Genomic DNA, 25,820 nt, shown 5'->3' on the forward strand with positions numbered 1-25,820 from the left:
CGAAACAGTTGAGGCACTTGACTTTGACAAAATCGAGCCGTAAAGCCTGGCGCCTCCTGAGGTTGATGGGAGCTGTCGCGACGCCAGCCTTACAAAACCTCCGCAAGTCACTCCTGACGAGATTGCTAGGCAAATGATCAACAATTCACGAACTTCAATCGACAAGAGCATAAGACAGCAAGTCTACAAAAAACTTTATTGCACACTAGATAACGGCCAAGAAACCTCTGAATTCTCCCGTCCATTCTCAGTGGAGGAAGTAGATGCCGTGATTGCCCAGTTGAAATGCGGGAAAGCCTCAGGTCTTGATGCTATTCATCCAGAATTCGTCAAGAACTTGGGACCAAGAGCAAGAAAATGGATAGCCACATTCTTCACTGACATCCATTCCACAAGCATCGTTTCCGAAGGAGTGGAAAGAGGCAAGGATAATAGCCATCCTGAAACCAGGCAAGGACGCATCAGACGCTTAAAACTACCTTCCTATCTCCCTACTCAGCGTCTACTAAAAAACTAATGGAGCGGCTTCTGCTCAAAAGGCTGATGCCCACGCTTGAGGAAATAGTTCCCCGGGAACAAGCAGGATTTAGAACTGGTCGAAGTTGTTGCGACAAGGTGCTTGCCTTAACGAGTCACATCGAAGCCGGTTTCGAACGCCAGCTCAAAACAGCAACAGCTTTCATCGACCTCTCTTTAGCTTACGATGCCGTGTGGCGGAAGAGACTCGTGCTGAAGCTTGCGAAAGCCATGCCTTGCCGCCCGACAATTATACTAATCACCGAAATGCTGAGCAACCGATGGTTCACCGTCCACCTTGGTGAAGCTGCCAGCAGCCCACGAAGATTCAACAATGGACTCCCACAGGGATAAATTCTGGCACCAGCGCTGTTCAATCTATATACTAGCGACATTCCAGCGACATCTTGCGGTATATGTTAACATATGCTGATGATATTGCACTCGCAATCCAAGCACGGAATATGGAAGACATTGAGGCAGTCTTCGAAAAATCTGAAGACTCTGGAAGAATACTTCAAGAATTGGCGCCTTAAGCCAAACCCATCGAAGAGCGTCGTCTCCGCCTTCCACCTGAACAAAAGACAAGCTTTGAAAACGTTGAACGTTAACTTCTGCAGGGTGAAGCTAAGGCATGATGAACACCCTCGGTATCTAGGAGTTACCCTGGATTGGATGCTTAACTACCATTACCACCTCCAACAAGCTCAAGATAAAACCAAAGCACGAGTGAATATTATTCAGAAACTTGCAGGAACCTGAGGAAGCGACGCCAGCACGTTGAAGATATCGACGCAGGCCTCTTGTTCACTCCACTGCGGAGTACTGTGCCCCGGTGTGGGGTGCAAGCCCTCACACGAACCTTGTCAATGCCGAAATTAACGCGCTTCGTATCATCAGCGGTTCCCTAAAGTCTACTCCGCTCCCGTGGCTTCCGGTGCTGGCGAATACCGCTTCGGCCAACATCCCAGATCTAAAGGAACCCCAACGCCCAAGGCTAAAATCCAGAAACCGTTCTGGATACGCGCCTCCACTCCAGCGGCCGAAAATAAAGACACCGCCACTCGGTGGTCTGAACCATGGGCGGCTATGGACGTGGCAAACAAAACGTGTTAAACCAAAAAAACATAATTCACGATCCGACGGTGGAAGAACCGGCATTCTCTCTTCCACGACGACTATGGACCACACTGAACCGCGCTCGAACACGACACGGCAGATGCGCGTCACACGTTCCATTAATGGAAGATCAAAGAATCGCCGAACTGCGTCTGTGGAGAAGTCCAAACCATCCAAGCACATCACCGATGAATGCTCCATCCATGCACATCCTGGCGGTATCGCTGAAATCCACACTGCGTCAACCACATCATTGGACTGGATAAGGAACCTTTGCATTCATTTATGACGATCATTAAGGAAAAATAAAAACTGTTGCTTTTCACAATGCCATACAAAAGAAGAAGAAGATGGTAAAGTAAAAAAACAATGAGTAAGAAGAAGATGGGTTCAATCCCGACGGCTGTATATTAGGATTTTGCCTGTTTTCCCCGTGGTCGCGTGGATTTTTCTCCGGGTCCTCCGCTTTTCCCCTCCACATTAAGAAACATGCACTTAGAGTATTTGGTGGCTAGAAATTTCCACATGATAAGCAGCAAGATTTGGCTATCATTGTGGCCAGGTCGCTTCAGAAAAAGAGCTATAGAGCTCAGTAGGCCTTGCCTGGTAAAATAAAAATAGTTTAGTTTTAATTTAGTATCTCACCACGCTGGTGACTGCGGGTTAGTGGAGGGGTAACTAAGGCATGGTTCAATTATCACTTGTCAACATCTTAGCTGTGGTCGGGATTAAAACTCAGGGCAATGGAATTACAGCGCATGTTCATCACTAGTGCGACTGCTCCCTCAGTTAATCATGCATTATTCATGTGATCATTATTACAACTACTATTACGGGTTTGGTGACCTGTCAAAGTCGATGGATAGACTCCGTTTTTTCATATCAAGGTTTATTTAAAAGCGTCAACCACATGAAGGTGCATTGATAATTCGTGCAAGTGAATTATTTCTCACCAAAACCGGTTTGGCAGTGTTTATCATTCCGAAGTCGAACCAAATGTAAAGCATTATATAATACATTATGCAATTCATTTTATAATCGTATACATGTTTTTTTAAGAAACATGCCTTGCAACAGCTAGGAAAGTGCTTTGACAAATAGCATAAAAACATTCCTCCATTGCCAAGAATTTATATTCTAGCAAGATACTGGTTTGTTCATTAAACATGTTTGTTTTCCTGCATAACACACTCACCAACTGAGAAAAACAAAACCTTATCTGGGCATCAAGCTACAATTATTTTTCCAGCAGTGCAAACTTATAAAATGCTCTACTAAACAGTGAGGGAAACAAGTATTTGATCCCCTGCTGATTTTGTACGTTTGCCCACTGACAAAGAAATGATCAGTCTATAATTTTAATAGGTTTATTTGAACAGTAAGAGACAGAATAACAACAAAAAAGTCCAGAAAAACGCATGTCAAAAATGTTATAAATTGATTTGCATTTTAATGAGGGAAATAAGTATTTGACCCCTCTGCAAACCATGACTTAGTACTTGGTGGCAAAACCCTTGTTGGCAATCACAGAGGTCAGACGTTTATTGTAGTTGGCCACCAGGTTTGCACACATCTCAGGAGGGATTTTGTCCCACTCCTCTGCAGATTTTCTCCAAGTCATTAGGGTTTCAAGGCTGACGTTTGGCAAATCGAACCTTCAGCTCCCTCCACAGATTTTCTATTGGATTAAGGTCTGGAGACTGGCTAGGCCACTCCAGGACCTTAATGTGCTTCTTCTTGAGCCACTCCTTTGTTGCCTTGGCCATGTGTTTTGGGTCATTGTCATGCTGGAATACCCATTCACTGCCCATTTTCAATGCCCTGGCTGAGGGAAGGAGGTTCTCACCCAAGATTTGACGGTACATGGCCCCGTCCATCGTCCCTTTGATGCGGTGAAGTTGTCCTGTCCCCTTAGCAGAAAAACACCCCCAAAGCATAATGTTTCCACCTCCATGTTTGACGGTGGGGATGGTGTTCTTGGGGTCATAGGCAGTATTCCTCCTCCTCCAAACACGGCGAGTTGAGTTGATGCCAAAGAGCTCCATTTTGGTCTCATCTGACCACAACATTTTCACCCAGTTATCCTCTTAATCATTCAGATGTTCATTGGCAAACTTAAGACGGGCATGTATATGTGCTTTCTTGAGCAGGGGGACCTTGCGGGCGCTGCAGGATTTCAGTCCTTCACGGCGTAGTGTGTTACCAATTGTTTTCTTGGTGACTATGGTCCCAGCTGCCTTGAGATCATTGACAAGATCCTCCCGTGTAGTTCTGGGCTGATTCCTCACCGTTCTCATGATCATTGCAACTCCACGAGGTGAGATCTTGCATGGAGCCCCAGGCCAAAGGAGATTGGCAGTTCTTTTGTGTTTCTTCCATTTGCGAATAATCGCACCAACTGTTGTCACCTTCTCACCAAGCTGCTTGGCAATGGTCTTGTAGCCTATTCCAGCCTTGTGTAGGTCTACAATCTTGTCCCTGACATCCTAGGAGAGCTCTTTGGTCTTGGCCATGGTGGAGAGTTTCGAATCTGATTGATTGCTTCTGTGGACAGGTGTCTTTTATACAGGTAACAAGCTGAGATTAGGAGCACTCCCTTTAAGAGTGTGCTCCTAATCTCAGCTCGTTACCTGTATAAAAGACACCTGGAAGCCAGAAATCTGATTGAGAGGGGGTCAAATACTTATTTCCCTCATTAAAATGCAAATCAATTTATAACATTTTTGACGTGCGTTTTTCTGGATTTTTTTTGTTATTCTGTCTCTCACTGTTCAAATAAACCTACCATTAAAATTATAGACTGATCATTTATTTGTCAGTGGGCAAACGTACAAAATCAGCAGGGGATCAAATACTTGTTTCCCTCACCGTAGTTGTTTTTTATGTTGAAAGTAAATATAGAATGATAAACACAACTGCCTTTAACTATGACAACTCCTCCAATTAACTATTAATTTTGGGATCTGCCATTTGTTCTTCAATATGACATATATATGTGTGGCATCTAGGTTAAAACTATGAACATATAAAATAAGCTCCACAATGAGAGTGAAACAAGACAATGTTTTTTTTTCCTGAAGCAAGAAAGCCGAGAAAAGCCTCAAGACATTTTTTTTCTTTTCCAGTCGGTCCAGCACTGGGATGTGTGGCCCATTTCTTTAAAACAGTTTTTGCATATGTGGTAGGAAACGAAGCACCCAGAGAAAAGGGACGGATATAAAGGGCAAATACTTAAAGGATCTCTACAGACCGGGTCACTAACAGAAGCCTGAATGTGCTCATGAGACCAATGAGGTCAACACCAGTTCACAGTTTGTTTAAACAAATGATGTTGGGCGATGTTGACCCGGTAACCAGTCCCATGGACTAAAATCCAATGTATTTGCATGCTGACACACAAACACGGAGGTTTCCTTATATAGGCATTACCCATAATGCTCCACAACAATGCATAATGAGGCTGACCCTTGCTGTACTTGCACAAACGCGCGTGGCTAAATACCAGAGTGAACTTACGTCAAGGAAACTAATGCACAGGCAGATGCTGTGTTCAACTATCGAACAAGGAAGGCCCCCCACAGCTCTCGCATTCACCCCCTGAACCCATCGGCCGCAATGACGCGTGGAGCCCGCGGACAAACGGTACCTCTGACCAGATCGACGTCGATCAGGTCCGGCTTGACGTGCCCACTCTTCTTAGGCTTGTTTCGGAGGCCCTGCACATCGAGATGGAAACGCAATCACAGCTTGGGGCGTCCACGCAGCATCAGACGCACGCTTCATGCACTGCGTAGTGGCGTACAGCTTGCGAAAAAAAACCAGCGACCCCAAAATTACGTGCAGCTACGCCACCACCTGCCATTGCAATGTACAATGAGGGCTCAAACAAAATCTTGACATTAATGATAAGCATATATCTCAGAGGAAGTTTTTAATATGAAAAAATAAGAATAGGTTTCACCCTTTACGGCAATAAAACAGGTGTTAAGATGTTCAAACAACAAATAGAAGCCTTTAGCAAGGAATAATGTTTGCACATCTTAACAGCTGTTTTATTTCCAGAAAGGGTAAAACCTATTCTTATTTTTTCATACTTTGATACTGGCAACAAAAGTTCCCAGGAGGTTTTTAGTTTACTTTAAAATAGTGGATGTTCAACTTCATATTTATAAATACTATGTGCTTAATAGTTATGGGCTGAGCTTGTATTGAGGTAAAAACATTTTTATGAAGGCTTCAAAACATTTAATTTTAGTTACATTGAGTAAATAACGTAATAACATTTGAGCCTCAGTAGCATCTAGAAATACTGCTGGCATTTAGACGATGAAGATAAGTCAAACATTTTTTTCCCACTACAATTGAGCTTCAAAGAGTGGGCCAAATTAAAATAAGCACGTGCCTTACACGCATCACAGGAGTCACCCAATGAACACAATGCCGTAGCGTCGTACAATTAGTACACGGTTACACATGCAAGAAGAAGCCACCAGCGAATGACGTTTGCGAGGGCGGCCGGAGACGGGTCTACGATACTCCACTCGAGGGCTCACTGTGCCCTCGGTACCCAGCAGCGATGCAAAAGGGGATGCCCCCTCCACCTACCCCCCTCTGCGATTGGGTCTCAAGGTTAACGAGCCCAGGCTCTGCCTCTGGGAGAGTGGCCAACTTCAGCGTGGGGTGCGAGTGAGTTTGGCGCGGAGGTGGGTGGGAGATTTTTCCAGGGCAGCCCTCTCGTCAGATGCGGCCAAAAATGCCTTCGTGTGGAGGGCACGGAGGAGGGCACTCAATCACCTTCATTAACCGCACACCGGCCACGCATGGTTGCGTGTTTGGAAAAGGCCGCTTGGCTCGTTTGGCTAATTAAGGCAGGATTTGGTTCCTACGCATAATATTATACCTGCTCACCTCCTAAGTATAGTGTGTCTCCGGGTATGTCTACACAGACCACTGCATATGCGTAATGCGGTACGTGCAACGTGTACTGTGTAAGCAACAAACGTAATTTTGACACAGCTATAAAACCTATACATGCAGCATTGCGGATCAACATTTGCTATACCCAATCTGGGTTATCTTTCCGTAACAGTGCTGTGTTCAGTTCTGGAGTAATGGTTGATGTTAAAGAACACTCATGTTCACATATTAAGCACACTGAATGCTGCAATGAATACTGATCTTACTCCAAAAGAAAACACATATTTGGCTCTTCACAGACTCGTGTCTTACCAATCAGCTGACAAGGCCCAGTGCCCATGCATGTTCTCGTTTATGAATAAATGATGGGTGAGAGGTAAATGAAAACCATGCCATTTCTTTCAGTCACAAATTAAAAACCAAATTACAACATGGAAGGGTTATCACATGTGTCAGATTAGTTTGCTGGTTTAATATATATGTAGCAGCCTGAGGTTGTGCTTAGAAACAATTGGCTAATTGGCACACACACAGTCACACGCTACAATACTCACCAATCTAACAAACTGTATGAAACAAAAGGAATAAGAATAATGTGAACTAAGCGAGCAAAGGCACAGATACGCAGAAATCAAATGTAAATGTTACTCTGCACAGGCAACAAGTGGATAAAAAGAAACACACTGGAGGAATTGTACACAAAACACAAGCATTTTCTGTTCAATCAATTTACTTGCTATTACAAAACTTCAACTGAAAAAAAGCAGTCGATTACAAAGAGCTATTTGGAGACGGAGTATAAATGGACAATTTACACTGCGCAGACTGCTCAAACGCAGACTGCATTTAAATGTTGCAGTGCTTACACTTGGACGACAGCAGTACTACAAGACAATGAAATGCGGTCATACCATGATGGGCCAGAGCAGAGTTCAGCACCACTGGCGGAGGATAATGTTTAGCGATAGCAGTTTCTATACATGGTAAAGAAAAGTCGATTATGTGATTACATGCTTTTTTAAAAGGAAGTTATTGCACAATTCGTTTTTATTGGCCATTTAAATATGTTCGTACAATTCAAGTGTTATCATCTGTGATGATGCCAATAACTAAAATATTAGATCCGAGTCCATCGACTACAGTGGACATGGCATTTTTTTTTACTTTGCTCAAGAGCACTCAACACCTGGGACAGTATCGGTCTTGCATGTGCTCGGCAATAATGTTAAAGCAGCAGCGGTCATCATTGTTTGAGCTTGCTTGCGGGAGCAAGCTTCTCCAGGGCGAAGTTCTGGGGGGGGGGGGGGGCATTCTGTGCAGCGTAAACACAGCGCCATAATTTCCAAACTGGCCCAGTGAGATCGCCCCAAACTGCATCAAGCAGTTGGCTTGAGTGTCGGCAACTTCTCTTCCACGATCTGCACTGTCACCGTGCGCGTGGCATGGCCGGGGGCCATGCGCGATGAGCAACGAGGCATTTTCCAAGACTATTATGCGACCACTGCCTCTCTCACCACATGTAGCCCTTCCTTCCCGCCGGGAAGCATAAACCACCAAGAGCAATACGGGCTGCACAGCTCTATAAATGTGGGTTATGGCACCCGTGCTGTGCACAAGTGTCAGGCAACATTGGATGATTGTGCCTGAAAGTTGTGTAGTCGCTTGTCTGGTGTGTTCCGTGTACATATAAGGTTACATTCAAAATGACCGCTCTGACAGGCGCACAAACCAATGCCCTCGTTTTGTTTGGATGACAGCTCGCAAGGACGTCAAAAGGACATTCTGTGCAATCAACAAACGGGTGTACAATGCATCCATTGATTCCGTACCTTGATTTCTCTTTGCTCTACAGATTTTTCCCATATTTGCTGGTCGTAGGCACCAATCTAGACAACACAACGCGCGATTGTTACGTTCATTCCGTTCGTGTGGACAGAAAATTATACTCGAGGGCAAAAAATGAAATTTAACACATGCACAGAGCCTTATTGTTATAGGAGGAAAATGAACAAAGTGCGTGGAAGTTTCCATTTCAATAACGGAGTTACGTTTAAAGCTTGATTTTAATTATTTATGAGTTTTTGTATTCACCAGCCAGGTGGCTCAACTGTACAGTGAGCAACAATTGGAGGTTGATAGTTCACATCCTTATTGGGGATTAACTCAGCCCATCATCCATCTGAGGTCAACAATATGAATATCATTTTGTTTTTTTTTGGAAAGTCAACAAAACTTTGTCCGATGGAAAGACTCACCCTCACCACAGGAATGTGGAACTTCCACCACTGTCTGAGGACTGTGCAAATGGAGCTCATTTGAGCAGAAAACCACCGACTTATTTTGACTATTGACCCAGGATTAGTTAGTTAAATAACACCATGCAGTCATTGTTGTCTCAAAATGAGACTTCCTAGAGCTTACATTACCATTTGCTTTTCCTTTCAAATTACATTTTATTATTCTCGAATCACATTTTCTGAGAGTGTATTAAATGTATACTGTATATTTATCCCGGTCTAGTGTCGAGGTGAGACCAACAGCAAATCACTTGGGATATCTGTGCAAGTGTGGGATCAGAATCAGAATCTTTATTTGTCCTGGAGAAATCCGATGAGCTATGAAGCTCTTATTCACAGATTAATAGAGGGCGGTTCAGTAGGGACATGTCAATGCTTTTACTGAAGAAGTTCAGGACAAAAAAGCAATTTACGGATAACTCCGCAAGAAGATAAATCCGAACGTCAAAGTTTGAAAGACAATCCCCACTGTACTTCTCAAGTGACATTCCACAATGGAGGGCCAAGATGATGGTTTTTTACGCTCTTCTTCCCTGCAATCTCACTCCGGCAAGTATCGGTACCACGGAGAAGGTCAGGATAAAGGTACCTTCACAAGGGAAATCACGAAGGGGCCAGCCGACCGTTAATTATTCATGGATGTGTCACTGTATTGAATGTCCAAGCGTCTATGAACTGCCTTCCAATGCCTCTTACGAGTCAGCCAAGGATGTGACAATGGGATCGCCTGTTCACTCCACTGAAGGGCTTGGCACCACGCAACTACGTTCAATGGAAATTTGTGGAAGTGTTCAAAAAGATTCAACATTCTGCCAAAGGTAATTATCATGTGTTGTGCGTGGCTGTGAATTACTGTAATTTAGCCTACTCTGTAAAACTGCTATGGTTTGAACAACAAACACATCACTCTTCAATGGTCTTCATTGCATTAAAAGAAACATTAATTTAATTCAAAGCATGCTGCACATTTCATTTGCAAAAGGTTTTCTGTACCTACTGGGTATGCTAGTGTAACATTAAACAATGCATTAACATCCACAGTATAATTCAGTGTTATTTGCTGTAAAAAGCCATTCCAATTAAATTATACAGCAATTACTGTTTTGAATGTGGCTGGTGTTTTCAGTCAGGTCTGGAGTAAAAAGTCATGGGTTAAATAAAAATAAAATAAAAACAGGCTGCACTTCGCATTTCAAGTGCCCCGAGAACATATCCTGTTACCTCTGATGACAACATTCCATTTAGTTTAACACGTAGGCTTTCGCGACCAATATCATCTATAACAGGTTTTTTTCGGGTTAGATCGCGAAAATATATAAATGTGTCGTCAAACCCGCCACCACCCGACATGGTCAATTAGTAAGGTTTGTCGCGTAAACAGAACACGTCATTTCCTTGCCTTAGATTATGCATTTCCGAGTATCTGCTCGGCATTGCCCATTCATCTCAAGGTTAGACAGCTCACCTGAATGCCTCTGCAGAAATGCGACCAGGTAAGACGTAGTAGGGCTGGACAAAAATTTCGCTGGCTTTTTACCGCGCACATGGGTAATTCGCGATGCGCCGTCACGTACACGTGAAACGCATCACAGGACCTCTTTGAAAGGAGGGTGTCACGTAGGGACATTGGCAGCCCCAACCGTGCTGCACTAGTAAATGATATGCGGAGTAGGTGTTTCTCTTCGAAGGGTTAAATAATTTATGGTCTCGTTAAGGGTATTTGCATTTCCACTTCCGATGCATAATAACATCTCTACAAAATTACATGGAATACAGGTGCTCTGTGCCCGGTTGGCAGAACTTCTTTCGCGCCGTACGTAGCCAACCGCGCTAAACGAAGGTGCAAGCCAGCTGTGTGTTCCACAGTGCCACGTGGCTCACGTCAGTAGAATTGATCGGTGAGTTTCTAATTAAAATAAACATTAATCTGCGAGGCGAGCATGTTCTTACAAAGAATTTGGCTGGCGAGGCCCAAGCCTGTTTGAGCATGTCGTGCGTAGAACTAACATCCAATCACGCAAATTCTTGCACTTACTTACAAATACATTTGACAAGAAATACACTGTGTGAAATTATACTGAAACAATATTCAACATATGCTGCTGGCAATAATCTAATACAAATACATTCGTGAATTTAGACAAAGGGTGCCTCATTTTTTATTTGAGGTCCATTGTAACTCCAGATGCCCAAAACTATGAAAGGAAATGTTTTAGAAATCATTAGGCAGGAAAAAGAAATTTACTGAGTTACACGCAACACATCTGGGGTGCCAAGGTGGCGAGATGTTAACTACCTCGCCTGGTATACAGTGACTCGTGGGTTCGATCCCAAGCCTGACACCTGTACATGTGGAATTTGCATGTTCTCCTCATGGTCGAGTGGATTTTTCTCCTGGTCCTCCGTTTTTTTTAGAAACATGCATTTACAGTATTTGGCTAATATAAATTTCCACATGATAAGCCACTTTGTTGAGCTATTATTTGTGGCAGCCAGGTCGCTTCTAAAAAAGAGCTATATAGCTCAGTGGGCCTTACCTAGTAAAATAAAATGAAAAATTGATAGTTTCCGACATTTCAGGAGGCCATAAAGTTTCTACCCAACCACAAACTCAGTGAAATCATCACACAAACTGAGAAACGGCACTAAAATCCACCGCTGGTAATTTATTAAAAGTCCCGTAGCACGAAAAATTACCACTCCCTCATGCAGCATTTCTATATAAAGCTCAACAAAAACACCACCCACCAACAACAGTACCTCAAGAACACCTTCAGTGTCAACATCAGACAGTGGCAAATATATAACAAGAGGATAACTTCCGCGCAACGCACTGCGCATAGAACAATAATGGAAAAGTCATATCCATAGCCGACGTGCAGCACTTTCAAAAACGTGCCCCCTTAGATTACTGTGCTGGCTTCTCAGATTTTTGCATGCCGAAACCCCAACCTTTTCAACTGGGAAACTCTTCCACGTGTGTATGTACGTTTGTACGTTGAAATTCTTTAACACCATACGTTGGCAACTGTGCGAGCGTAAAAGTAGGGGGGGCCGGTATCAAGCTGCTGACTGTTGTAGCGCTGAGCAAGTGGGGCTGGTGGTATCACACAACAACCATCTTAAGCTTGAGATCTTAACGATATGTGCGCGAGTAATTCTAACAACTCATGGGTCTCAAACGTTACTCTTTTACGGTGATTAAACTCACGTCTTCCCTCTTAAGTTATGTATTATTACTACAATGTGTGGACTTTATGTGAAGAATCGAACCTTTGCACGATTGAACACATGGATGAGAGAACATGCGCAGGTTAATGACATCTGTCAAGAAAAGCAAGCTCGGGCAGGACACGCCGATGAAAGGGATGATGACCGATGGTTCAATAATAATGATGGGGAGGTGGCAGCCACTGAATGGAACGTGTCAGCAGAGAAGACGTCCACCAAAAAGAGATGGAGCGATTAAATCAGCCCACGTGCAGAAGCGAGGTAGATTATTACATCGAAGGACCGTGAGGGATGGTGGCGGCTCGGAGAGGGGTCTTCTTCCAGCGGTGGACCGATCGTGACTGACGACACTCTGTTTGACAATTGCAGGATTACCGCGTCACAAATCAAATGCAATTGTACAACCGTTGGCATTCGCCATTCACCAATGTGCGTCGTCCCGCCCGTGGATGGCAAGTTAACAGAGAGGGGCACGAGGGACGCCCGGAGGATGCGAGTGTGTACATGTGTCATCTCTGCTGCTGCTGATGCGAGTTCGCTTACCTTTTTCTGATACCAAGCAATGGCGTCTGCAGCTCTTGTTGCCATCTGAAGCCCCCAGTCAGAACTCCCACATTTTACACTGCGGGCACAGCGAGGGCTCGCAAAGTCAACATCCAAAACGCCCTCGCAGACCCATCCACGCACTCGCGCGCACGCGCGCGCACACACACGCACACACTTTCATAAGAGAGAATATAACGTGTAGAAATATACCATTCACATATAGTTGTGCATTAAATATATACGTACATTTACCATTTTATAGCACCGCCTACTATTCATACAATATATATTACGGCAAACTTAGCAATTGCGTAACGAATATAGCGCATCGGCATTGTGGACTGTATTTTATAACATATCGCATTAGTGTGCAACGTGGCTCAATGCAATTACAGTAGTATTTACGAGTATTATATGTCGCATTACTGTATTACTTAAATGCCCGAAGCATACGCACATTAAGTATGGCTCTGGCAGCAGCAGAGATGACACATGTACACACAAGAAGACTCACGCAGAAGGCCAGGCGCTGTGCGTTACGCATGGAGTGGCATTCGAGTCAGCGCGTGTCGCTGCACGGCTCTATATATATATCAAGGCGACATGGCAACGCAGTGCGCTGTCATTGCCAAACCATTGGTTGACGCCTCCATTCATTAGCACCACGCTGTGGCATCTGTACCACCGTGTAGCGCATGACAGCGTAATCCTTAGCACAATACATTTTTAAGAAGTAGCTTATGGCCATCGTTTTAAAAATCAGACGACTGATTAAAATGCCATGCACACATTACATACGTGTGCGTGTTAACCAAGTAGAAACATTCGACGCACAAACTTCTTACCTCTGTTGTATCGCCTTCCAAATGTTCCAAGCTGCAATGAAAGAAGAGCGCAGCGAGTGGATCAGTGTGATGATACTATGCGGGTGCTCGAGCCCTTGCTCAGCGGGTGGTCGGGCACGCAAGACAATGCTGGGGCCAACCGCGCCAGCTCACACCATGATCCGAGTTGGCAACCCTAATAAGAACGGTCGTCCCGTGGAAGATGTCAGCCGTAAGGAACCGCGAGAAAAACGTGCGATGCAATCACATGGCCGCAGAAAACCTGTACCCAAAACACACCAAATACGTGCATGCATCCTACGTGTGTGTGCTGCCAAAACACCATGGCTCATTTTCCAATGCGGCTAAAGTGCTTTGTGAATGACAAATGCAAACTACTGGCATGTGGAATGCAATAATATGCATGTGCATATCAAGCCTGCTTTTTTCCCCAATGTAGTTTTTTTCCCCCCCCACAAGTTAAAATCAAGCCAATCTGCTGATGGCTCGCAAGAGCAAAACAACACTCAGTGCTGAATAATTTCTTTATTTTTTCCTGTCACTCAATCCAACAATGGCGAAAGGCATCCCTTCCCAATGTCGATTTTGGGTATTTTCCCCCATACTTTTGCACACTGGCCAGTGCTAGTTGGTAAATGGGTGGAGGGCGGGGGAATAGGAAGGCATTCCCTGACGTTATCTGTGGCTGGAAATTGAAAACGGCTGGGCGTGTTTATTGCGAAACACGCTCACACAATTTTAATGCCGATCCCACACCCATCCTATTGCATCGTGTCCACGGCAAATACAAACTCATCACGGGGAGGAGATGTTGGGGGGGGGGGGGGGTGTCTGAATTAGTTAGGGAAGAGGATCCATCGAAACAAAATAAAAACACCGCCTGCCACGGCCGTACACCCCGACTTCCCATTCGTTGCTCCACTCGGCTCCCTCAATTCCCCCCCAGAAGCCACGGTGACCGCGGTTTTTTTGAGACGCTGCATCCTGCGTTGCTGGTACGTGGTGGTGCCAACACCACGGTGCTATTTAGGGGAAGGTGAACAGCAACCATCGTTGTTTATAAGCGCGAGGCTTTGCGCCGCCGATGACAAAAACACACGCTGAGTGGATGGGGAGGTGGGGGGTGCTCAGGGTCACACATTGTGGCATAGGCAAGTGATTCATTCATGTCCAAGTTGGGATAGAGCTTGCCAATATTCAAATATGCTCAAAATGTCCCCCCAATATATTGCTATGAAATAAATATATGGTTGTGGTTATGGCTGCACTTTATTAATCCCTAATCTCTGCCATTACAAACAATGAAACAAGAAAAGGTACAAAGGAACACACATAGCAATGTAATAAAATACACCATTAGACATTGTAAAAAAGAAATAAAAAGTCCATCCTATGTGTTGGTGAATTTTTTTAATATTTTAGGCAGGAAATTCGTTTTCAAATTTAGATTGTTTCTGGTGGGGGGGGGACCCCAGACCCCCTGGAAGATTTGGTCCCCCCAATGTTGACTACATGGCTACGGCCTTGCTGTAATTTAACAGCCATGGACGTATCCACTGCTGGATGAAGGCACCTCCGAAGCCATCGACATTTCTCATGGTCCTCTGTGATGCAATTATTGCCAATTCAATACGTAGGCTTTCGCGGCCGATATTATCCATAATAAAGAGGGTTTTTGTTGGGTTAGGTCGCGTAAATGTGTCGCTAAGCCACCCCCACCCAATCAGTAAGGTTTGTCATTTAAACAGAACATGCCAATTCACTCCTCGTTCAGCACACGGGCGTGATTGAGGGCAAACGCACAACATTTACAATTCAAGTATCCTGACGTTTTGCTGGTTGATTACAAACAGCTTCATCAGTAACTACTGTACTTACAGTGAGGCAAAAATAAATCAATTAAATGCGGAAGCGTGGGGCTGGGGGGGTGTGAGTTTAAACGATGTAAAGAATATTTATCTAATTTATAATGCATGCTGTAAAGGCTTCCTGTACTCTTTGGTTATTTCGGTAAAGGCACGTAGAAAGAAAATAAAATAGAATACACGACGTTTCGATTGCAACACAAGCAACCATCAGGTGTGAAAGATTGCAAGCTCGGAGAAAGACACAAATAGAGAGACACACACACACAGACACGGAGAGAGACACACAGAAAGAGAGCGACACAGAGAGAGGGACATAGAGAGACACACAGAGAGAGACACACATGGGGGAGAGACACACAGAGAGACACAGAGAGAGAGAGAGAGACACACACACAGACACACAGAGAGACACACAGAGAGAGAGACACAGAGAGAGACACAGAGAGAGACACATGGGGGAGAGACACACACAGAGAGAGACACACATGGGGGAGAGACACACACAGAGACACAGAGAGAGAGAGAGACACAGAGAGAGACACACAGAGAGAGACACACAGAGAGAGACAGAGAGAGACACACATGGGGGAGAGACACACAGAGACACAGAGAGAGAGAGACACACATGGGGGAGAGACACAGAGAGAGAGAGAGACACAGAGAGAGACACACAGAGAGAGACACACAGAGAGAGACAGAGAGAGACACACATGGGGGAGAGACACACAGAGACACACAGAGAGAGAGACACACATGGGGGAGAGACACAGAGAGAGAGAGACACACAGAGAGAGACACACGGGGGGAGACACACACAGAGACACACAGAGAGAGACACAGAGAGAGACACACAGAGAGACACACACGCAGAGAGAGACACACATGGGGGAGAGAGACACACAGAGAGACACAGAGAGAGAGACACACATGGGGGAGAGACACACACACAGAGACACACAGATAAACAATGCCTCTGTAACGGGGCATTATATAGAGAGGGGGCAGAGAAAGTCAACGGCGGCAGGGGGAGAGAAATTGGAAGTTAGAGAAAACAAACCAAGTAAACTTATAAATGTAATGCAACACAGAGAGAGTCGGCTAACACAACAGTTAACACATTAACTGGTTGATTACGTTCTTCCAAAGATTGAAATTGGAAGATTGAATAAACAGTAAACGGCATACTCATACATACAACTTTGGGGGGTAGAAATGAAAACGTGTAAACCTAAATCTGCTCTTTGTGACTCATAAACTTGTGAGATATCCCTTACACTGCTGCCAACGGATCTCTGCACGTGATGGTTTCATAATATGAGAGTACTGTATTTATAAATACATCCTGACGTAGTAAGCGGAATCTTCTGTATAAGCAAACGCTGGGACAGAGTTAGGAGATGTAAAGGCAGGGGAGGGCACTGCACGTAGACCCACCATCACCTTCTTCTTGTTGAACGCAAAAAAAACCTAAGGGAATGGAACGATTTAGTGACCACAATAGATTCCTACGCTCAAGATACGCGCATGAAACGTTGGGGGCGTGTGAGGATTCGTACACATGTCAATATTAACATCACTGCAGATTCCACACCTGGTAACCACGTCGCCCGAAATGGGTTCTCCGGCTTCTCGTCACACACATCTCGGGAGGGCGAAGCGGATTTAAGCGTGGACAGCGCTTCGTGACTCGACTACCACAGCTTGTTGTTGTTGTGGGCTGCCTTCGATGCAAGGTTTGAGCATCAGTTTGCAGTGCAGGAAAAATACATTCCCTTTGGCTCTTTCGGTAAAGTCACTGTAGGTAGAAAAATAACGGATGGCAACGTTTTCGATCGCAACACAAGCAATCGTCATTGGGTGGGACAACCACAGCAAGAAAAAAAACTGCTGAAGTTGTCCCACCTGATGACGATTGCTTGTGTTGCGATCGAAACGTCGTAATCTCTTGGTTTTTTTATACCCACTTGACTTTACCGAAAGAACCAAAGAGTATGGATTCCTGCAGTCACGAAAGCTTCAAATCAAGAAAAAATACATTGTTGTACTGCACCTCCTCGAGACCATGCTCCCGTGTCTACGCTTCCCACCTTCGCCCAACAGTGAATTGTCCAGCATTAGTGAAGTATGGTCAAATGACCTCCACGACTCACACGGCGTGGGAAAGAAGAGCATATTTGGCAGAGTAATAGATTTAACAGGAAGGCTGCTACACTTGTACACGTATATTTCACAGATTCACACCAATGACGATTCTGCATGCGCCGCAATTGAAAAAAAAGAAACGGATCGTGAATCAAACCCTTCAGCCTGAATCGTGAAAATAGAATCGTGGGGGAAGTGAATAGATACATTCCTGCAAAATAATATGTTGACATTCGGATGGGAAGTTTGCGGAACTACGCACTAAATTCCACTTCATGAATAAAATCCAGTTTAATATTGCACCACGTATGCAACCGCATCGCAACACGCTGCCCAATCCGCAAACACGAAGGTGCATAATTCATCGGATTGTTTTCGGCCAACGAATGAGAGTTTATGCATGCAGGGGGGGAATCGCAGCACCTGGAGGAACACCCCCGCTTGCCGGGGGGGGGGGGGAGCACGACCAGGGCCTTCTCTTCAACAATCGTTCGGGGCCACCAACCTTCGCCTGGATGAAGAGAGGCGTGTCCCAGAAAGCCATCATCGTGCCCGTATTACTGCAATATTTCACGAGTTGCAGTGTGTCGACTAGTCCAGGGGGAGCTGTTACATGTGGTGTTTAACAGGCGACGATATCATTTTTAGCTTCACGCTTTCAGTGACCATTTCCTACCCTTGTCGTTTATTAATACGTTTTATCTCTGGTATACTGGAAACAACTGCAATGGGCATTGCTAATGAGTAAGGACTGCTAGAAAACATTAATTTATAGCTCAATTCATAGATGTGCGTTATAATCAGGCTGATTTGTACTCTAATAGAGCCATAAAATGTAACTGCTGTTGTATATCTGCAATGGTTTATTAAAATTATAATTGAGATGACAGTAAATACAAACTTCCGGCCAAAATATTCTGTAACTCGACGAGAGAACAATAAAATAATAAAATATATATTATTTTATTGTTTCCCTTTAACGTGACTTTACCGAAAGAGCTAAGAATATGAATTACTGCAGTCACTAAAGCTTTAAATCAAAATTCGACGAGAGAAGTAAAAAAAAACAGAATGTCCACTTCTTAAATTCAGCCTAAGCAGCCTTGCAAGACTTCAAGGTATGTGCATGAAACAATAAAGACGTGTGATCATAGTGTCTCTTACCTGGTTTAAAAAAGGCCATCAGGTGATGCAGGTGGAGGTGCATTACAACTGAATGACCAAATAATGCATGTGACTGCCATCTATTAAGAGGCACTGGAATTGCAACTTCATGAATTCACGTGGAAATGACTAAAACGCAGCACCGACCCAAAAAGAGCCACAATACTTGCACAGGATGCACTCAATCTTGCAATCAATTACAATCTAAAAGCAGGGATTCTCATTCTATTCAAAGGATACAGATATCTTCAATGGCAAGTGGCTATACACCTGGTTAAAGACACGGGACGCCGATACTGTGTACGAATGGGTCATCACCTAATCAATAAACGACCACTAAATTCATCACCTGACCAAAGACACCCTTGAAAATGCGAATACCCCGGTCTCTCCTCTTGAGTTCTCGACTGGTTAAGCACACGATTAATTAACTTCGCCTGGTTACAGTCACCACCTTTAATTTGCTAAGAGTGGTTAAAAAAAGCATGCAATAGGTGACATTCAAAACCACGAGTGAATCGGGGATTCATCACCTCGTGAAAGGGGGCACCGATATCCGTGGGTTATCAATCGGTCACATGCAGCGCACCAACCTCAATGGTCAAATGACACCAATGCATCAACGAAGCATTATCATCTGCTTGAACGAAATTAATTGATGAACACCCAGTTAAGGGACGCTAATCAACAGAACATCATCCGGCTAAATCAATAAGCACTTTTTGCGATGCTGCATTGGCCAAGTGATGCATGAGCACCTCACAACGCTACTGTACATAATAGGGGACTACATTTCTTAAAGTTTCCTTTTAGGGAAGTATTATTGACGAATGCTTTCTTAGATTCTGCTCAAAGGTCACCGCGCTGTTAAGGGTCGCCACTAATTAATCAGTGGCGACGTGCCGGCTACATCTGCCAAGCCCAGCGGGCCACCAGCCTGGCCAGGTGCCCACTGACCATGCACACCACAGCTGCTTATTATGATAAGCTGCTACGTAAAGCAAGAGGGAAGTTTCTGCAAAAACCCATCATTTTTTTTATTATAAATGTTTCTATCTACGTGACTTTACCGAAAGAACCAACGAATATGAACCCCCCCCCCCCCTCCATCGTTGTGCTGAACTTCTATGCTCTCGTATACCGTACATCTATGCCACCCCCACCTGCCCAAAGCGCCTTCGCTCGCCAACCCCGCACTCGGATCGGCGTGGTTAAAGTCTGGGTCGAACAACACCACGACCTGCACGGCGTGAGAGTGGCGTGTTGGGCGGGGGGCATCAACCAGCAGTGGATAGACCATGGCTTACACTGCTTCGTAGCAGCAGCAAAGGATCTGTCACAGAGGCCGCAGCTGGCAAAGCCAAAGGGCTCTCCACCCCCCCTCTCGACCGCCCGCCAACAATGCCAAACGCGACGTCAAACCACAACAACATCGACACACAGCGACGCAGCATTGCGGTCAGGCAATTGCGCTTATTGAACTCCGCGCTTAATTACCACCGAACGATAATAATGAACAATGTAAAAAATATATATGATTAACAGCTGGCGCGTTATTCAGAGGCACTCACCAACGTGAGGGGGGGGGGGGTGTTGGGCGGGCGGCGGCGACAGAGCGGAGCCGCCGAGCTCCGCCGCTGCAGCCGCGGACCCCCGCGAGGAGGAGGCCTCCTTGGACTCGCCCACACCTCCGAAGCCGTCTCGGCCAATCAGCGAGCGCCTGCTATTTGGGGTTGCGACGCAGCAGCCAATAGGAAGGCTTCTTTTTTGTCTCCCTCGCTGGCGATTCTTGTTGGGCGGGCGGGGCCAGAGGGCGGCGGACTGTACCAAGTGTGGATGTTGATTTCATTTTTTTTGCGGTTTGTTTATTTTGTATTATTTTACAGCGGAGAAAACATTATTGGCTCAAAATGCATCCTCGATAATGAGCATTAAATGCCGACTAATAATTGTAGCCGTAGTAGAGATTTTTTTTTAAAAAGCACCTGCCATGCGATAATTTACAACGCGGGCTTTCGTGGGGTTTATAGTTAGCATTGGTACAGTCCGAGCGACTTGATTGTTTTCCCAGTCTGCATAGGCAAGCCCCCCCCCCCTTCCCGCCACACGCACGCACGGACCTATGGCGAGAATGGCCAATCACAGAACGGGGAGCAACGGTCGCTGCCGATGCGCGCCAGCAAATACAAAAGGGTGCCGATTCGCATCGTCAATGCGGCTCGGGTCAGATTCCCAACCGCGACGACGACTCGAGCAACCGGCGGCCATCTTACGTGAGGAGGAGGGGGAAGGAGGGGGAAGGTGGGTGGGAAAGGGGGGTAGGAGGGGGAGGGGGGGTAGGAGAGGGGGTAGGAGGGGGGGTGGGGGGTAGGAGGGGGAGTAGGAGGGGGAGGGGGGTAGGAGGGGGAGGGGGGGTAGGAGGGGGAGGGGGGGTAGGAGGGGGAGGGGGGGTAGGAGGGGGAGGGGGGGTAGGAGGGGGAGGGGGGGTAGGAGGGGGAGGGGGGGTAGGAGGGGGAGGGGGGGTAGGAGGGGGAGGGGGGGTAGGAGGGGGAGGGGGGGTAGGAGGGAGGGGGGGGCAGGAGGGAGGGGTGAATTTTGCTTCTCCCCCCTTAGCAAGATGGCTGGCGCCTTGCACGTGAGGCTTCCGGGGTCGAGTGGGAGGAGTGGGGGAGGAGTGGAGGCGACTGGAAGTGAGCGCCTCTGCCGCCGATCGCTCCGGACATTTTGCGAGCGTGGAGGCGGCGTGAGCAGCGATTATTATTATTGCTGTTCGCGAGTCGAGCGTGCAGATAATAGCGAGAGCTGTTTGTTGTCGTTGTTACCCACGATACGAGGTGACACGCGCGCGTCGCGGCGGGGAGAAGGAGGAGGGGGTTCGTCGTGCGTATTCGCCGGGCTGCGCGCGGTAGAGAGACTCTCCCCTCAGTCACGGTGCGATGGTGGCGATGTTGTAAGACGCCGGACTTGTCGTTTGTGTTGCGACCAGGAGAAGGAGGTGGCCGTGAGAAGGAGGTGAGGGCGTGAAGGAGGAGAGTGAGGGAAAGGTCGAGAGAAGGAGCCCGCAGAACGACGCGGAGGAGGCCATCGTCGGACCAGGACGCGGGAAGAGGCTGTGGGAGGAGGAGGAAGATTTGGAACGAGGTGTTGAAGAAAGAAGCGCAGGTTCAACGGAGGAGGAAGACGTGGAAGGAAGAGTAAAAAGGAGGAGGAGGAGCAGCAGGAGAAGAAAGAGGACGCCAGGTTGGAGGGGGTGGCGGGGCTAGGAGTTGTAGGAGGGGGACGTGAAAGCAGGAGTAGAAACAGGATATGCAAGGAGTCGTTTAAGTAGCAGGCAGTGAATGGTGGAATAGATCACAACACTCCACCACCACACTCCGCCACCGCTCCACCACCAACACCGCACTCTACCACCACACTCCACCACCACACAACACCACCACCACCACACTCCACCACCAACACCGCACTCCACCACCACACTCCACCACCACTACCACCGCACTCCACCACCAACACCGCACTCCACCACCACCGCACTCCACCAACACCGCACTCCACTACCACCACACTCCACCACCAACACCGCACTCCACCACCAACACCGCATTCCAACACCACCACCACCACACTCCACCAACACCGCACTCCACCACCACCACCACTCCGCCGCGATGCCGCTGGTGCACCGGGTTCTCTTCACGTGGCTCTTCACCATGTCCTTCCTGGTGCTCGCCGTGCTCAAGCTGGACAACCGCGTCAGCTGGAACTGGTTCCTGGTGTTCGTGCCTCTGTGGATCTTCGACACGGCGCTGCTCGTCATGCTGGCCGTGCGAATCGTGAGCCACTGCCGCACAGGCCACGACCAGGCCGACGTGACACTGCGCAAGAAAGCGTGGTACTTGCTGGCCGTGCTGCTCAAGCTCGCCTTCTTGCTGGCCGTGTGCGCCTGGCTGCAGTCGGCGCCCGCCGCCGCTCCGCTCTACTTCCTCTTCGTGCCCCTGTGGCTGCTGCTGCTGGGCGCAGCCGCCGACCTGGGTCACCACGTGTTCTGGGTGCTCGTCTAGCAAAGCGGGCGCGGATCGCTGCGGCGACATGCGGTGGCGATGTTGTTGTTGAGCTGGGATGGAGGAGGAGGAGGAGAGCAATGCTAGGCAGTGTAAACACGCGCACGGGGATGATGTTAAATGTGAATGCATTTCGGGTGAATGGTTCACGCGCTGTCAACTCGACCACCAGCCAATCTCGGTTGTTAACTCGACTGCCAACAAGCCACTCAAAACGACACTCCGCTACACCACACACACTCTCAAAACAACACCAAAAGATAACAACCCACGCAAACCATTAACCCACTCAACCAGCCAAAAACACACAGCGCACTCGATGAATACACGCGGGACAACACATTCGGCTCAATCATCAACACACTCAAACCAACCCACATAACTATCCCACCCAATCAGCAATCCACCGAATTGGCAACCTATCCATTAACCAGCTCAACTTTGCTACGAATTAATGAATGGTGAATGCGGGCCATCTAGTCCGCAACTCTAACCTACCCCAGCAGCGGCAGTGAAGACGACATCCCTAGACGGACATCAGCTCCCCAACAGACATTCGTAAACCCACACACCCAGGAGCGTGGAACGAGACATTTGGAAAAAACTTCGCTCCAAAACCACCATTATCCTAGAAGCTGGAGATTGTGCTGTATACGGAGGCGTTTTCTCCCGAACCAACGCTTCCATCTCGGCAAGCAGTCACTTTGGTTGACTCCCGTCCTCTGGTCACCCAGCCGTGAGCATGGGACTTGACATTTAGTGTGGAGGAAGGCTCTGCTTCCACCCGTGAGAATTGGAGAGGAATCTTGGCTGCGAACAACGTGCTGTTATCGAGGATACGCGGGTAAATACACATTATGGGGCTGTGTGCCTTTTGGCAGGGTTTGGATACTCCACATCTGTGCATGGTGTACGGTGGTGGGAAAAGCTCAGCGTGTAAAAATGTAAATCCACTGCAGGCTCAATATCAACGATCAAAGTATTGTTTTACTTCCAATAACGTGCTTTTTCTCCACTGCGGAATCTGCCTTCCTGTGATTTTTTTTCAATCCTGCCCTGGGCCATCATTCTCCACTCCACAGTCATTCTTATCCTGATTTAACGTTTCGAACCACCCTTGTGTGCCCTGGTGTTTTTATTCCATCTACACTCGATACACTTTGTGTCTTATGTCCTCGCCATCTGAGTAAACGTAGTTTCATATCGTCTTAAGGGAGGCAACACGTACACAATTATTGCAATTTGGATCTCCATTTGTGCATTAGCTTTTACACCATTGTCAATTTCTGCTCGGTTTGGATATTGAGGTGGTTTTGGGATTCCAGAGCTCCTGGTGGGGTCCAACTCTCCTCGTGGCTGATGGCACTAAGGCAACTTCGAGTACTTATTTTCATTAATTCACCTATGTTGGTGGCAACTGGAGAATACGTGGTTGGTAGTGCAATCGCCTGAAAGTATGTTTATGTTAAACTGCTGTCAGCCAATTCCAGCTGTGCTCTAGCAAAGCAGTCAGATTTATAATTCCTGGGATCATATATATTCAGGTCCAGTTTGTGAACATTTAAACCATAAAATACATTATTTCGTAAGGTTTTGCATTGGAAAAGGTCCATCACAATTATACAATTTGCAATACAACTGTGAATGGGATGGGAAGGTTGACCTTAATGAAGATCTAAACATTTACGACCGTATAAACCAAAGCATTGCAGAATATTAGACCCCATTGAAATATACTGCTGTAGCTCTGGATGTTTGTTCCTCCGAATTGACTTTGAAATGTTAACTTTACCCCTTGGCCTTGTGTGATCATGGTGTAGGTGGCTGGATGCCAACAAGCAGACGGTTGCATCAACAGAAGCAGACATTACCACGGCCGACTCCCACAGCACAGGCAGGCACCGAAGGCTGGGCTCGCGCATCCACCTGGTACGAGACCACGGGTCTCGGATGTCTCCAGTCTCTCCAGGGCCATACGGGCATGGGACACGAAAGGGCTGATGGTTTTGTGGAAGCGTGCCGGTAAAACTTGCTAAGCGTGTGGTGGAAAGACTTGTTCAATCCAACTGGACTTGGCCCAGACGTGTAGATTTCCTGGACTGTGTTACCTGGTCGTATGGGCTGCTGGACGTGGTGGTTACAGAGCCTTCTTGATGACAAGTTAGAAATGAAAGTCATATGGCACTGCTAGGGCCAAGTCAAGAACCGCATTGCCCACACACACACACCAATGCAGGCTTAATGCACACAAGCATTGGTTTAACCTACAGTGACATGTTTAATGAATAAACAGGACTGCTGTAGTTTAAAGGTGAAACCAATCGTTGGGCATGGTTATGTTCACGTGGAGATCCTACAGGACACCCGTTTCTTTAAGGAACTTAACAATTATCTACTCATCTGATGAGAATTGCTTGTATGCCATACACCTGCTGAGCTCCCATGTGCATGTTTGCATCGAAACATTGCAGCAGCACATAGTGTAAGTTTATTTAGAGCTGTTATGGGGCTGAATGGTGCACCAGAATTTAAATTGAGACGAAGGCTTGTGGTATGGTAGAGGGGCATCTGTGCAATGATTTATGAAGTGTGTAGCGTTGAGTATTTGAATGTTGCGTTTGTTAATCTTTGCAACCATGGTACCTGTTGTATATTCATGTTTTTGACGATGTATACTTGGCATTTTAATTCCATTTACATTCAAGCTCACTTGGTTAATAAAGCTAATAAAAATTGGTGTTTACATTTTGCATAAGTATAAGATAAGCTTTACTCATTCAAAAATTGCTGCAGTAGTAAGCTGCATGCATGCATTCATTAGTTTTGGTGTAAAGAGCACCCTCAGATGATGGTTTCATGCTGTGGAAATGTCCATGCAGATGGGACAAAAAAATGTATGTTGACAGGTGAGGCTGAGGATCAGCACGGGCAGACTAAAAGTCTGAACCATTCTGTAAAGTGACTGATAACCCTTAACCTTCACACCATCCCATTTTGCACATTTCATTTTTCAAACTGCAAAGTTAAAATTCGCCTAATTAAATATCACTAACGTGTGTTCAACAGTGGCTTCAAATAACGCAAAACTAACGGCCGTTCATAGCGCTTAAA

The 25,820-nt window shown here is 46.4% G+C and overlaps 2 protein-coding genes across 14 annotated transcripts in view; one reads left to right on the forward strand and one right to left on the reverse strand.

Annotated features, from left to right (window-relative positions):
• Positions 1-20,333, reverse strand: part of PHTF2 (putative homeodomain transcription factor 2) — a 42,082-nt gene extending 21,749 nt beyond the window's left edge. For 4 of the 10 annotated variants that reach the window (XM_032954245.2, XM_032954240.2, XM_076067043.1 and 1 more), the window contains exons 1-5: positions 13,472-13,502; positions 12,624-12,702; positions 8,382-8,438; positions 7,107-7,118; positions 5,282-5,351 (exon numbers count right to left, since the gene is read on the reverse strand). In XM_032954245.2, coding sequence (XP_032810136.1) covers positions 5,282-5,351; positions 7,107-7,118; positions 8,382-8,438; positions 12,624-12,668 — 184 coding nt within the window. In that variant the 5' untranslated portion in view covers positions 12,669-12,702; positions 13,472-13,502. Of the gene's footprint in view, positions 1-5,281; positions 5,352-7,106; positions 7,119-8,381; positions 8,439-12,623; positions 12,703-13,083; positions 13,108-13,140; positions 13,233-13,471; positions 13,503-18,645; positions 19,730-20,216 lie in introns of those variants that run through there. The other 6 variants (XM_032954249.2, XM_032954241.2, XM_032954246.2 and 3 more) reach the window with 5 other exon arrangements.
• A 138-nt stretch (positions 20,334-20,471) lies between these two features.
• On the forward strand, positions 20,472-25,452 carry TMEM60 (transmembrane protein 60). 4 transcript variants are annotated; one of them, XM_076067047.1, is made up of 3 exons: positions 20,472-20,918; positions 21,632-23,553; positions 24,530-25,452. In XM_076067047.1, exon 2 carries the CDS (start codon positions 22,317-22,319, stop codon positions 22,707-22,709), a length of 393 nt encoding a protein of 130 aa, XP_075923162.1. In that variant the 5' UTR covers positions 20,472-20,918; positions 21,632-22,316; the 3' UTR covers positions 22,710-23,553; positions 24,530-25,452. The 4 variants fall into 4 exon arrangements, with proteins under 4 accessions (XP_075923162.1, XP_075923160.1, XP_075923161.1 ...); XM_076067045.1 differs by lacking the exon at positions 20,472-20,918 and adding an exon at positions 21,242-21,335; XM_076067046.1 differs by lacking the exon at positions 20,472-20,918 and adding an exon at positions 21,327-21,388.
• Positions 25,453-25,820: the final 368 nt, after the last annotated feature.

Source organism: Petromyzon marinus, chromosome 14 (assembly GCF_048934315.1).
Source record: "Petromyzon marinus isolate PM22_M1 ecotype Great Lakes invasive population chromosome 14, UKy_Petmar_22M1.pri1.0, whole genome shotgun sequence".
Taxonomy (NCBI): domain Eukaryota; kingdom Metazoa; phylum Chordata; class Hyperoartia; order Petromyzontiformes; family Petromyzontidae; genus Petromyzon; species Petromyzon marinus.

What these genes read in the sequence shown, in the direction of transcription:
- TMEM60 (XM_076067047.1), top strand. Translation starts at nt 22,317, where the DNA reads ATGCCGCTGGTGCACCGGGTTCTCTTCACGTGGCTCTTCACCATGTCC.